Raw genomic sequence first — 14,778 nt, forward strand, 5'->3', positions numbered from 1 at the left:
ACAGAAAAGGACAGGTTTATTAGAGAATGGGAATATTTGGACATACAAGATATAACATGCAGGAAATGACCAAAGATCTGAGAGGAGCCATCATGCATGATGGAGGAGAGACAAGCTTGAAGGTTCTGATGTTGGAGATCAGATCAACTGAATGCAGGCTGATGCAGGTAAAAAGGTCAGCAACTTCAAGGATGTACCAGTATTTTGTATGTTATCCTGAAACATTGCTATACATCAAATACTAGAGAAAAGATAAACCATTCTTGACCAGAAGTCAGACCTTACATTTACTGGAACTAAAGATGCTCTACATACTAACTGCAGGACAGCTGTGTATACAGATTGCTTAATATGATGTTCATACCCATGGAGGCCATCAATCAAAAATATCTGAAGGCAAAAAGTTTAGCGGGGCAACAGTCCCTGAACACCAAAGAAACATTTGAGTCCTTGAATTTTTATCTCAACTGCAATCATTTCAGTAGTTCACACACAATGGGGTTTTTAAAAAAAAATAGAGGCTGTTCTCCTAGGACATTGTATATTCACCTTGCAAAGTGAATGTTCGTGCATAAGGTAAAGCTGCATTCACTTTGAGTACAGAAGTGAAATTAAAGCTGAACTCCAGGTATGATCTGTTGCATACTTGCATTGGCCCAGCTTGGACCTGTGTGCAGTAAGTATGCATATCTTACACTTGAGGTGCCACTGGGAAAGCTGACTATCACTGTTTTAGTCAGCGCTACTACAATGCCTCCTACAGATTTTTTCAAGACATTAAAAAGAACACATTCACCCAATTCACCAACACGCATTCAAGTGACCATACATTGCCTAGGTCAGCAATCTACAAACTGTGCCCCGGGGGCTGGATGTGGCCCTTTGCTTGCTTTTATCCAGTTCTCTGGGTACTATCCCATCCACAGACACCAACAATAGAGCATTATTCCTCCCACTGACACTAACAGCGGGGTACAATTCCTTCCATTGACACCAATGATGGAGCACAATTCTTTCAATGGGCACCAATAATGGGCCACTATTCCTCTCACTGACACCAACAATGGGGCACTACTCCTCCCACAGATAGTAACGAAAGGGCAGAATTTCTCCCACTGTCACCAACAGGGCAGAATTTCTCCCACTGTCACCAACAATCGGGCAGAATTTCTTACATTGACACCAACGATCGGGCACTATTCTTACAACAACAATGTGGCTCTACTCCTCCCAATGACACCAAAGATAGGCCATGTTTACTCCCACTGGATGCCAGGACATTTTCTACTCCCACTGGACCTAGTGTGGCCCCCTAAAGTCTGAAAGACAGTAAACTGGCTCTTGGTTTAGAAAGTTTGGTGACCCCTGGCCTAGATGAACAACTTCTAATCTTTTTGTGCCTGATGTGTGGCCTGGGAGACATATGTGGCCTTTAAGGTCCTGCAGATCGTAGTTAGTGTTTTCTTTACTCGGGTCACTAAGGCTGGCTTCACACTAGCTGCGGCTCACAGCAGGGGGTCAGTTGCGTCCCTGTACTCTGTTTCAGGTACGAATCAGGTCTGAATTTTTGCCTGAATTCAGACCTGAAAACGGATCCAAAGGCGCACAGGACATATCCCTAATGCGGACCGCGGCTGCCCCGAAGGTGTGTGAACTGGCTCGATTGAGAACCGGTCACACTCTCCTGTTATGTGAATTGTATGCGGGGAAAATCGTATACAATTTGCATAAGTGTGAACCCAACCTGAAGGAAATTATTATTTTTTGTGCTGTCCATGCCTTTCTTGTATTTATCGCTGATCATTTTTAAAGAAAGATACCAAAATATCGTAGAAGTAATTTTTATGGGGCTGCAAGGAGCAGAAATGTGGACTGGTTTATAAGGGGACTGTAATACTACTGATCCCCGACATTCATAATCTAGAACTGTCTTCCAGAAGTATGTACCCAATCTCCAACCAGGCCTGTAATATGTCTGACAATCTCATGTCTATAGTCTTTGACCAGCTCCTGTTGCATCTACCATCTCTTACAGCTTTTTATAGCAATATATTCACTAATTATGTGCGGTCTCCTTGTGAAGTCAGTGGCTGCACTTGAGGCCCCTAGATTGAGAAAGTTGCCCACTAACTTCTATAATCCTTTAATAATTAAACCCCATGTAACAACAATTGAATGAATTCAGAGGTGGCTAGTAAGGGGTCACACTTCTGTTTGCTGTACAGCTCATCTTGTGTGTTCTTCAGGCACCACTATCCTTGGTACTAGATTCTGAAGCTGCAGGTGGGTTTTGGCTGCCATCAGTGCTGGATTAAACTCTGTGGAGGAACTAAGGTAGTCGAAAGCTTGGGGCCTCCCTCAAAGGTTTCTGGTGCATGCCCTGTAGTGGGATAACAATGAACGAAGTGGTGTGCAATTTGGTCGCTAGATGGAGATGACCATCACTACTGTACATTACTCCTACTTTTAAGAGACACATTGTAATGTGAACCTGATGTCTATGGTTTATGTACTTTAAGTTGTTGTAGGGTACATTAATTTAGTATTTTCTCTATATCTTCAATGTAACGTTTTTGTTTATTTGAGTTGATTAATTTTTTCCTATCTTTTTAAACAATTTAAGAAAGCTTCATTGTAGTTTTCTTTAAAGATCAATTCAATATTATTTTGATCCATTTCCTCAAGGCCCTTAAAACAGTGTAGGGTCCATAGGCCAGTGCCTACTCTGCCTATTTGGTAATCCGGCTATATATACAGAAAACCTTCAGCCTTTCAGAGGAAAAAAAGTTCTCAATTGCTCACAGCAGTACAATGATTTTCAAGTTCATAAAGTTCACTGTTGGCTGGACAGTCAGACTCACACCTTTATGTACATTTACGCAAATTTTAAAAGCTTAAAGCCCATTTTTAATTTCCCCATGTTCCAAATCTGATACAGATAAAGTCAGGGTAAGAAAATACAGTAAGTAATGTTGTATGAATGATTCCAAAGTTGCATTAAAGTTGTGCCTTTAATATCCGCTTTAACTTTTTAGGAGTTTTCTAGGTTCCAGGATTGGTGGCTAATCTCCAGCTCTGCCCCTGGTGACAGCATACTACTGGCCACTGACTCTGGCAGCCTTCTTGCTCTTCAGCCACCAGACTTCAGTTGAGGAGGTGAGTTTCCCATTATCTCTCCCCGTTCCTGAACTTGTTTTTTTGCCAAGGTGCTTAGCAGAAAGCATCCAGCCTAGTGCTAGATGGACAATGAAATATATTTATCACAGTGGAACCTTGGATTACGAGCATAATCCGTTCCAGGAGAATGCTTGTAATCCAAAGCACTCACATATCAAAGCATTTCCCCATAGAAGTCAATGGAAACAAAGATAATTTGTTCCACATTGACTTCTATTGCATGCAATACTGCATGTGGCCAGAGGTGTGGGGGGCGCCGGAGTGACTCAGAAATACTTGGAGACCGCTCGGATGCACTCAGAAAGGGTTGGAATCTGAGTATTTAAGTATTTCCGAGTGATTCCAAGTATTTCCGAACAGGTCAGAACGGCTCCGAGTGTCCCTGGCGCCCCCGCACCTTTGGCCAAATGCGGTACTACACACCGCAGAGGCTTAAATCCTGCTAATTTTGCGAGACAACACTCGCAAACCGAATCAGGATTTAAAAAAAAAAAAATATAGCTCGTATTGCAAAACGCTCTTTAACCATGTTACTCGCAATCCAAGGTTCCACTGTATCTTTAAAGCCCTACTGAACTTTTAGTGCAAGCAGTGGTCTCTCTGCAGAAGTCCAACACAGCCCCTGCTGAGTTAGAGCTATAGCTTTGCAATTAAGTAAAACTGATGCTCCTCTACTTATTGCAGAGCTCCAGCTGTGACTCAGCAGAGGACATGTCAGACCTCTGCAGGAGGCCACTAATTTCACATATAGCCTGGAGGCAGGTTTTTCTGCTCAGGCTGTGGCTGCTTTCTAAAGAAAACAAAAAGTACTTGTTCACAGGGGTATACTACAACATACACCCGGACGAGGGTTAAAGTTGTTCCAAAGGCAATTTTATTTTTCCTAAAATTAAAAAAAAAAGAAGCTATACTTACCTGTTCTGTGCCATTGCATGGCACAGAACGGCCCTGATCTTCCTATTCTGGAGTCCCCCACCAGCACTCTCCTCTTCTGAGCTGGGCTGTGTGTGTCCTCACAGGATTCGATTGACGGCAGCAGGAACTAATGCCCCCACTGCTGTCTGTGTGTTCTATAAGAAGAAGAAGCAGAGCTGGATCGAGAGAGGACCCAGGTAAGTGTTTTGGGGGGGGGGGGGGGGGGACAAGTAGTGGGGCATTTTTTACCTTGATGCAGTGAATGCATTAAAGCGGTAGTAAACCCACAGGTTTTTTTTTTTTTAAACCTGTAAGGCAAAAGGCATAATGAGCTAGTATGCACCGCATACTAGCTCATTATGAAATACTTACCTTAGAACGAGGCGTCGGCAGGTGATCTCGGTCCACGCCGAGGGAGCGGACATTCTCCCTCTGCGTAGCTTCCGGTTATCGCGGCTCCGGCGCTGTGAGTGGCCGGAGCCGCGATGTCGTCGCGCGCGCGGGAGAATTCTTTCCGTCTGCCGGACCTTTCAGCCGGGAAACTCAGAGCGCATGCGCAACTGCATGCAAGGGATATAGCTACCAAACCGTAGAAGTTTAGGAGATATTCTTTTTACCTACAGGTAAGCCTTATTATAGGCTTACCTGTAGGTCAAAGTAAAAAAAAGGTCTACAACCGCTTTAAAGGTAAAAAAAAAAAAAAGGGTGGGCTCTAGAAGCGCTTTATACCCAAAAGTTTTTCTCGTTTTTTTGCAACCTGTGGCTCTTTCAAGAGATTTTCCTTCACTCCCTGTAGTGTAGACAGGAAAGGCAAGGAACATTCTCAAATGTGAACTAAGTCCCCATTAAGCCAGTTTTCACCGCAATAAGTGCCCCCATTGGTGTTTCTCACTTTTCCTCCTCTGGTGGCAACGCAAAATATATGATTTCCCCCCCATTTTCAGTTCCCTTGATAATGGACACAAGGAAAGGTGAATCTTCCAAGTGGGAACTGAGACAGCAAAAGACACCTGACTGAGGTTCTAACTCTTCACCACTTTATCCAAATTTGGCTTTAGATGCACTTCTACTGGCATATTCTATGGCCTCCACCTTTTAAGCCAGCCATAGATGGATTAAATCTCCATGATCATCTATGGGCATGCTAACTGTACCCAAGTCGATTCAACATGTTGGATTTTTAGCATGCGATCATTGCCAGAGACTATAGCTGCTAGCAGTAATCACTGTGTTCTCTCAGGAAGGACCATTCCCCGCATGCCCCTGCCAGGAGAAAGCAATAGCTCCGCTGTAGGGATTCCCCCATCAATGTGTTGAACCATGCATTGAATTATGGGTTGCAGGAAAGCAAACTGCATAATCTATGGCCTGCTTAAAGCCGGGTACACAGTATTAGGCCAAATGTCGGACTTTTGTTCTTTTGAGCCAGCCGGCCCATGTGTACGGGGCTTAAGGCTAGGATAAGTTGGCTGTGTGCTGTAGGGTAGGCTACATTGGTTTATTGACCCTTTGTGGTAACTTACTTTGGATCACCCCTTAAATAAACACCACAATCATTTCAGACCATCAAATGTGTTCTCAGAAAGTTTTGTCACAAACACTGAAGATTAGACATTTTTATCAAGATGAGGCAGAAGTTTACTTAAAACAGATGCACAGTTAAGAAGAGGTCAGGGGGTAGGTTTTTATTCTGTTGCAGCCAAGTTGGAGAACTGAGTCTCAAGCTGGCCATACACTATCTGTGGGGCTGAACAAGACAAATCTATATCTTCTACCATCCATTCTTTACAGCGTGGATGGACAAATCTCCCTGCCGGCTATTGTATTCCGACAGCCAGCGCCCGCAACTGAATACCCAATAGTGATTGCATCTGATTTGTTATTAATTGATTTTCAAATTGAATGATATTGGTCAGCTAGGGTGTCAACATGGCCACTTACAGCTCGAATTTTGGACAGTTTCTTAGGAATTACACAAAATTCACTGTGTATGGCCAGCTTTCAATCCAGGTACTCACCCTATATGGTCCATGCCAACTGAGGTCTGTCGGTATGGACCATAGGGCGAGTACCTGGATTGAAAACTGGCTACAGCAGTGGGTCCAAAGAGTGGTGATAAATAGGGAGTACGCAGAATGATCCAGTAAGGTAAGTGGGGTCCCCCAAGGATCTGTCCTAGGACCTTTTCTATTTAATTTATTCATAAACGATATAGAGAATGGGATAAATAGCTCAATCTCAATATTTGTGGATGATACAAAGTTAAGCAATGCATTTGGGTGCCAAAAATAAGAAGGGGGAGAACCTCTGGGGGAAATCTAAGATGGAAAAGGACCTGGGGGTCCTGGGATGCCGCGTACACACGATGGGAAATTCAGCCAGCAAAAGACCGATGAGAGCTTTCGGTTGGAAAATGCGACCGTGTGCATGCTCCATCGGACTTTTGCTGGCCAAATTCCATCCAGCAAAAGATTGGGAGCATGCTCTCAAATTCTTTGGTCGGAAAGTTCCTATCCGAAAATGCGATCGTCTGTGGCAATTCCGACTCGCAAAATTCCTACTCGTGCTCAGAAACAATTTGACGCATACTCGGAAGCATTGAACCTCATTCTCTCTGCTCGTCATGGTGTTGTACGTCACCGCGTTCTTGACGGTTGGAAGTTCAGTGAACTTGTGTGTGACTGTGTGTATGCAAGGCAAGCTTGAGCAGAATCCTGTAGGAAAAACCATCATATCTTTTTCCGACGAGAAGTCCGATCGTGTGTACGCGGCAGTAGACAAAAAGGCTCAGCAATGGCATGCAATGCCAAGCTGCAGCAAGCAAAGCCAACATAATATTGGCATGAATTAAAAAGGGCATTCACTCCAGTGATAAAATGATAATTCTCCCACTCTACAAGACTCTGGTCAGGCCGCATCTTGAGTTAGCCGTCCAGTTCTGAGCACAAGTCCTCAAGAAGAATGTGCTAGAACTGGAGGGAGCCCATAGAAGGGCAACAAAGCTAATAAAGGGACTGGAGGATCTCAGTTATGGGTAAAGACTGCAAGCATTGAACTTCTTCTTTCTGGAGAGGAGAGGCTTGAGAGGGTACATGATATCAATGTACAAATACCGTACAGGTGACCCTAGCATAGGGAAAAAAAACTTTTTACTGAAAGGGAGTCTAAAAAGACACGCGGCTATTCACTGAAATTGGAAAAGAAGTGGTTTAACCGTAAAACTGTGTAGAGGGTTCTTTACTGTCAGAGCAGTAAGGATGTTGAATTCTCTTCCACAAGCAGTGGTATGACCAGGGAGCGTCGATAATTTAAAAACTACTAGATGGGCACCTTAACGACCACAACATACAAGGATATACAATGTACTATTGACATAAACACATACACCCACACCACAGGTTGAACTGGATGAACTGGTGTCTTTTTTCAACCTTACCAACTATGTAGCTTGAGTGAGTTCTTCCAATAGTCAAGAGAACCCATTCACCCATCCCAGTGAAGTCCTATACAACCCACTGTAGTACCAAATTGTTTTGTCTATGATCTATCAAATATATTACAGCTACCAACTCTTTCACTTATAGGTTTGGATCCCTGGGTGGCCTGCCACATGCTCTCTTAGCATCTTGGCTTTAGGATGCACAGTAATACATAAGTCTGTATAATGTTACTCACTGTGGCAGCTCTCTGAATTCAATAAAAAGTACAAAAGATGTAACTTGCGCCTAGTCTATACATTTCTAACAACACCTCTGACTAATGATAAAATGACCAGATCTGCTCAGCATCATAATGACCTGCTGGCCTCACTAATCCAGTTTGTTGATATTTGTCAGAATACCTGATGGTCATCATGACTTCTTACTCACAGCTTCTGGCAATGCTTTCTACCACAAATGACACTCTATACCCAGGCAATCTCTGCAAATCTCCGGATAATACACATGGTATGCAATACACAGAGTGCAGCAGCTGTCACTTGCTTCATTAATTTCTGATTTTCTCTATCTACATTACACATATGCTCACTGTTAGCTAATATATATATATATATATATATATAGCGCTGGTAGATTTACAATCTACAGCAGGTTAGGTAAATTTAGTAAATTGTGTGTTAGGAAGGTTAAAAGTTCGCCTCTGTTCCAGCTTGGCTGATGCTGTGTGTGATTCCGTGCTGACCGGTGGGTGTCGCTGTTACCACTGGTCAGTGTTGGAAGGGCAACGTGTCGAAGTGTATAGATGCTCCTCAGTCTCGGAGGCAAGCTCAGTGGAGGTGGTCCTCCGAGTTGCATTCTGGGAAGAGGGTATTTATGGGACAGACGCCATGTTCTAGGGTTTTTTTTGCAGCCACCTGCTGGTCCTCCGATCGAGAGGCCCACGATACAGCGGCGCAGGGTTGGGTCCAGAGGCTTGTCTGGGGCCTACCACCGCGGCCGAGGAATGGTCCTGAGCTGTCGGTCGTGTGTGACGAAGCTGGACGGCCGAGGAGATCCCAGGGGAGGATCCGTCTTGGAGAGATCACGCAGCGTGCTGGTCTATAGAGGGGCCTGGTGACTCGGTCAAAGGACGTATCCAAAAGAACTAACTATACAGCATAGTGTTGCCGGTTCGGCTTAAAGGTTCAGGCACTGTGACTGACTTTTACTGTACAGAAAATCTGATACATCCTGTGGCAGAGGATCGTGCGGATTTACCCCCCAAACGAGTCTGTGGCAGAGACTTTTGATTCTTGCTGCGTACTGGCTGCTAGACCGGTGAGAGAGGCCTATCCAGACGAGCAAGGAGTGTGTCCCATGAGGGGAGCGCATTCCACATAATTATCTGAATTCTACCAGGACACTTGTCGCTAATATTCTATAAGAAGATATTGGAGTTTCTCCTGAAAGTTTCCTTTTCTGCCTCTTTCCTGCTACTTCCTAAAGTTTGTTTGTTCAATAAAGCATTGAAAACGTACTCCAGTGTTGGTGCGTGTGTCGTCCAGAAGTAAACTCAACGGAACCCCTAGACCCGGTGCCGGTGAAACAGAGGGAAGCAAAGTGAAGGTAACAGACCCGCTTAAACCAGCAGCTCCACCGTGAGTTATATATATATATATATATATATATATAGCAAAACCCAAAACAAAACAAACAAATATAATTTGGACCTGCAAAAAATAAGCACATAACTATAATGAAAGTTGCCTAAAATTCCAACCTGTCAACTACAATAAGTTGGATATTCTCCATTAAATGAGTGACATTTTGGGACATAAAAGTTCATACTCTCTTTTTAACAAGAACTTATATTTATGCTAGCTATAGCTTTAAGGGTCGGTTCACACTGGGGCAACACGACTTCAGCGCGACTTTGTACCGCGACTTCAACGTGGCTTCAGCGCGACTTCAGCGCGACTTCAGCAAATTACAAGGCGACTTGAAGTCGCCTCCATGACAGGCGACTTCGCCTGTGGCCAATCAGCTCTCTGGGAGGGAGGGGTTTTCCCTGCAAAGTTGCTTGACTTTACAGAGAGATCCGACTTGGAGGCGACTTCCATTGATTTCTATGGTACAGGTTGCCTACCAAGTCGGATCAAAGTAGTACAGGGAGGACGCTCTGAAGTCGGAGCGACTTCAGTAGCGTCTATTAAGACGCTAGCGTTCACTCCCATTGAAACTATTTCTGGGGCGACTTGAGGGCGTACAAGTCGGATCCCAAGTCGCCCCAGTGTGAACCGAGCCTTATTGTTTACAGTCACCATGCAATAAAACTGACGTACCTAGACCAGCCTTACTCAAACTTTTACCCCAGTCAGAGGTAAGAATGTCCCCCTCCTTACATTGGTGGTCAGAGGGAAGAAGGTCCACCTTACATTGGTGATTGGTGGGAAGAAGGTCCCCTCCTTACATTTGTGGTCGGTGGGAAGAAGGTCCCCCTCCTTACATTTGTGGTCAGTGGGAAGAAGGTCCCCCTCCTTACATTTGTGGTCAGTGGGAAGAAGGTCCACCTCCTTACATTTGTGGTCAGTGGGAAAAAGGTCCACCTCCTTACATTTGTGGTCAGTGGGAAAAAGGTCCACCTCCTTACATTTGTGGTCAGTGGGAAAAAGGTCCACCTCCTTACATTTGTGGTCAGTGGGAAAAAGGTCCACCTCCTTACATTTGTGGTCAGTGGGAAAAAGGTCCACCTCCTTACATTTGTGGTCAGTGGGAAAAAGGTCCACCTCCTTACATTTGTGGTCAGTGGGAAAAAGGTCCACCTCCTTACATTTGTGGTCAGTGGGAAAAAGGTCCACCTCCTTACATTTGTGGTCAGTGGGAAAAAGGTCCACCTCCTTACATTTGTGGGCAGTGGGAAAAAGGTCCACCTCCTTACATTTGTGGTCAGTGGGAAAAAGGTCCACCTCCTTACATTTGTGGTCAGTGGGAAAAAGGTCCACCTCCTTACATTTGTGGTCAGTGGGAAAAAGGTCCACCTCCTTACATTTGTGGTCAGTGGGAAAAAGGTCCACCTCCTTACATTTGTGGTCAGTGGGAAAAAGGTCCACCTCCTTACATTTGTGGTCAGTGGGAAAAAGGTCCACCTCCTTACATTTGTGGTCAGTGGGAAAAAGGTCCACCTCCTTACATTTGTGGTCAGTGGGAAAAAGGTCCACCTCTATACATTTGTGGTCAGTGGGAAAAAGGTCCACCTCCTTACATTTGTGGTCAGTGGGAAAAAGGTCCACCTCCTTACATTTGTGGTCAGTGGGAAAAAGGTCCGCCTCCTTACATTTGTGGTCAGTGGGAAAAAGGTCCGCCTCCTTACATTTGTGGTCAGTGGGAAAAAGGTCCGCCTCCTTTCATTTGTGGTCAGTGGGAAAAAGGTCCGCCTCCTTTCATTTGTGGTCAGTGGGAAAAAGGTCCACCTCCTTTCATTTGTGGTCAGTGGGAAAAAGGTCCACCTCCTTTCATTTGTGGTCAGTGGGAAAAAGGTCCACCTCCTTTCATTTGTGGTCAGTGGGAAAAAGGTCCACCTCCTTTCATTTGTGGTCAGTGGGAAAAAGGTCCACCTCCTTTCATTTGTGGTCAGTGGGAAAAAGGTCCACCTCCTTTCATTTGTGGTCAGTGGGAAAAAGGTCCACCTCCTTTCATTTGTGGTCAGTGGGAAAAAGGTCCACCTCCTTTCATTTGTGGTCAGTGGGAAAAAGGTCCACCTCCTTTCATTTGTGGTCAGTGGGAAAAAGGTCCCCCTCCTAACATTGGAGGTCAGAGGGAAAAAGGTCCCCCTCCTAACATTGGAGGTCAGAGGGAAAAAGGTCCCCCCTCACATTTGTGGTCAGAGGGAAAAAGGACCCCCTCACATTTGCGGTTAGTGGGAAAAAGGACCCCCTCCTTACATTGGTGGCTATTGGTAAGATTGCCCCCCCCCTTAAATTGGTGGTCAGTGGGAAAAAGGTCACCCCCCCCTTTACATTGGTGGTTAGTGGGAAGAATGCCCCCCCCCTTACATTGGTAAGTGGGAAGAATGCCCCCCCCCTACATTGGTGGCTATTGGGAAGAATGCCCCCCCTTATAATGGTGGTCAGCGGGAAGAATGTCCCCCCCCCTTACATTGGTGGTCAGTGGAAAAGTGTAAAGAATGCCCCCCCCTTACATTGGTGGTCAGTGGGAAGAAGAATGCCCCCCCTTTACATTGGTGGTGAGTGTAAAAAAAATCCCCTTGCTTACATTGGGGGGTCAGTGGGAAGAATACCCTCCCCCTTACACTTGTGGTCAGTGGGGAAAAAGTTCCTCTTACATTGGTGGTCAGTATTAAGAATGTTTCCCTTACATTGGTTGTCAGTGGGAAGAATGTCTGCCAAGAGGCATTGGCCCTGGAACTGTGCCGGCACCATCAGATGGGAGGTCAGGCAGCCATTAAGGAACACTAGCAACTTCTTGAGGAACCTTAGGAGTTTCACTGAACCCTAGATGAGGATGGCTAACCTAGACCAAAGATGCAATGCATCCTATAGGTCTGAATGCAAGGATGTGGGATATATATGTATTACCATATAGGATAGTTGGTGCCCCTGACTGATATATATATATATATATATATATATATATATATATATATATATATATATATATATATATATATATAGTAGCACAATTTCAAAGCTACATCAGTGTGAACGAGGGCTAAAGGATACTTTATATTCAGCCAAGCATAAACTCAAAATGCACAGGTGTTGGTAATTTAAAAAGAAGATTGCACAAGCAGCCTGCATCAAGTGTGCCAATTTACGATTTAATTGCTGTTTCCAGTGGGTGGGCAATCTATTCATGTATAGAGGAAAAAAAAAAAGGGGAAGGAGTGCAAGCACCCACTTCTAAACAAGTTGCATTTAGTTTTCAAAATTGCTGAGCTTGATAAGGATCAGGAGTTGCTGAAATGATATTTTTATATACATAGGGGGTCTACACAGTGATAAAAGTACATACAATCTGGAAACTGTCAGTTATGAAAAATCATAAAACAAAATTTGCTTAGGACCAGAACTACACGTTATCTTTGGCATCTTGCCATACATTGCAGAAAAGAAAATATGGGACCGTATGCCATATCAATATCATTTAATTGTAAGATCTTCAGGCTACAGAAATGTATACCCCCATATTTTAAAAAGTCCAATAACCTAATATAGAATCACAGATGACAGTTGTCAGACCAACTGGTCCCTTGCCATGTCTTTTTATGGGAGTATAGAGACCTATACCTAAGCACCTTAAAATTCTCTTATCCCCCGAGTGACATGATACCTTTACTGGAAGTCAGCTCTATGAAACTACTACTCTTTTAGTTATATATTACTTTCTAATATTACTCTTGAACTTTTCTCCTGACGTGCGGTCGTATCTCTTATCTCATCTTTCTAATGAAAATACCGCCCTCCTGAACCTTGAGCAATTTTCTGTAGATTTGTTTCCTTCAGATTTACCAAAACCATATAATAATATGAGGTCAAACCTTAAGAGTTTCAATTAGTATGCAATCAGGCAGGCTCTTGCACTACATAGTTTTGGTAAATCTGAAGACAAAAATCTGCAGAAGATCGAATAGTGTGTATGAGGCTTAAGCCCCCATACACACTATACAACTTTTGTTGTCCGATTTCCTTTAGATTTAGCAAAACCATGTAGTGCAAGAGCCTGCCCGATTGCATACAAATTGAAACTCTTAAGGTTTGACCTCATATTATATGGTTTTGGTAAATCTGCAGAAAATCTAATAGTGTGTATGGGATCTTACTCACACCTTTAAAGGTTTTGATCGTCCCCCTGCAATGACGTCGGGAAGGTAGTAAAGCAAAGAAGTGACATTTCACCATCAGAACATTTGCATTCCTACTCACATTCTCACATTAGCTCCTTTCATGTAAATTATCTTTTCCAGGTGCATGCCTCTGGGATAAAATGAGTTGTTCATTAATTTGTAATGACCTTTATTGGCAGGGCGATTATTTTGTACGTGATATTTCTAACATACTAAGAACATGTGAAGTTATAAAAGGCTCAATGCACAAAGCTAACACAACACAGTAAGGTGACTTAAATTCCAAAGTTATTATTATTATTTTTTTATAGCTCCATAAATTTACGCAGCGCTTTACATATACATTGTACATTCACATCAGTCCCTACCCTTAAGGAGCTTACAATCTAAGGTCCCTAACTCACATTCATATACTAGGGCCAATTTAGACAGAAGCCAATTAACCTACCAACATGTCTTTGGAGTGTGGGAGGAAACTGGAGTACCCGGAGGAAACCCGCACAGGGAGAACATGCAAACTCCAGGCAGGTAGTGTCGTGGTTGGGATTCGAACCAGCGACCCTTTTATTTAAAAAAAAAAAAAGTGACAGTTATTTCCAGCTGAGTCCAATAAGATTTAATCATTAGAGTCACATGGCTAAAAATAAAGACCCTTGTTTGGGAATTGTCAAAGTTTGGTAGTTGGGGCATCCTTGCAATGCCTTCCATAGACTTACCTACAGCTAGGAAGCATCCTCCTGCTTGGTGGTGGTGCAGAGGTTAAATCACATGAACGCAGCTCCAATGTAACAGCAGTAATGCTAATCAGTGACGGGTCTCAAAGTACTCAGGGAAAAGTTCTAAGATCCACAAGTGTTCAGTCCACAGTGGTTGTCTATGCTGGGTCCAGGCTCAGTGCTACACAGCAATGCCCCCACAGCCATGGTCAGCCAGGGGACTGGACTAGGGGTGGCTCAGGCAGTGTGTGTGTGTCCTCTAGCCCATAGCTTCAATGGATCTAGCTCCAGCTTAGCCTACACTGTGCTTTGCTCTACACAGCACTGATTGAGCAAAGTATTTGTGAGCAGCAGAAAGGAGTGAGAGCAGTTCAGGAGCTCTGCCCTCCCGCCCTGAGCTCTCCCACACCCTCTCTGTCTGCCTTCTTCCACTCACTTGGTGGAGGTGTGTGGAGCTCCTGCAGGGAGGAGGTGCAGCACAGCTCACTCTGTATGACAGCACTGGCGGAATGTGTGATCCCCAGCGAGGAGAGGACGCATGGAGGTAGACGGAAATCCCCAAGGGCGAGACAAGCCATAGATTGCAGGAAAAACACTCATTTACTCAAGGGATAGAAGCTGTTAACTTATGCTGGCCATGCATGGATAGAAAATTGTTCGTCAAAAATAGTCGGAATAAAAAAAAAAA

At 44.1% G+C, this 14,778-nt stretch overlaps 1 protein-coding gene across 4 annotated transcripts in view; it reads right to left on the reverse strand.

Annotated features, from left to right (window-relative positions):
- The window catches only part of LOC141131360 (ADAMTS-like protein 5), a 118,584-nt gene extending 104,047 nt beyond the window's left edge, over positions 1 to 14,537 (reverse strand). For 2 of the 4 annotated variants that reach the window (XR_012242759.1, XM_073618521.1), the window contains exon 1: positions 14,091 to 14,533. Coding sequence is in view for 3 of the 4 variants with exons in the window: in XM_073618521.1 (XP_073474622.1) it covers positions 14,091 to 14,107 (17 nt within the window). In the remaining variant the exon portion in view is untranslated. Of the gene's footprint in view, positions 1 to 14,090 lie in introns of all 4 variants that reach the window. The other 2 variants (XM_073618523.1, XM_073618522.1) reach the window with 2 other exon arrangements.
- Positions 14,538 to 14,778: the final 241 nt, after the last annotated feature.

Source organism: Aquarana catesbeiana, linkage group LG03 (assembly GCF_042186555.1).
Source record: "Aquarana catesbeiana isolate 2022-GZ linkage group LG03, ASM4218655v1, whole genome shotgun sequence".
NCBI classification, from domain to species: domain Eukaryota; kingdom Metazoa; phylum Chordata; class Amphibia; order Anura; family Ranidae; genus Aquarana; species Aquarana catesbeiana.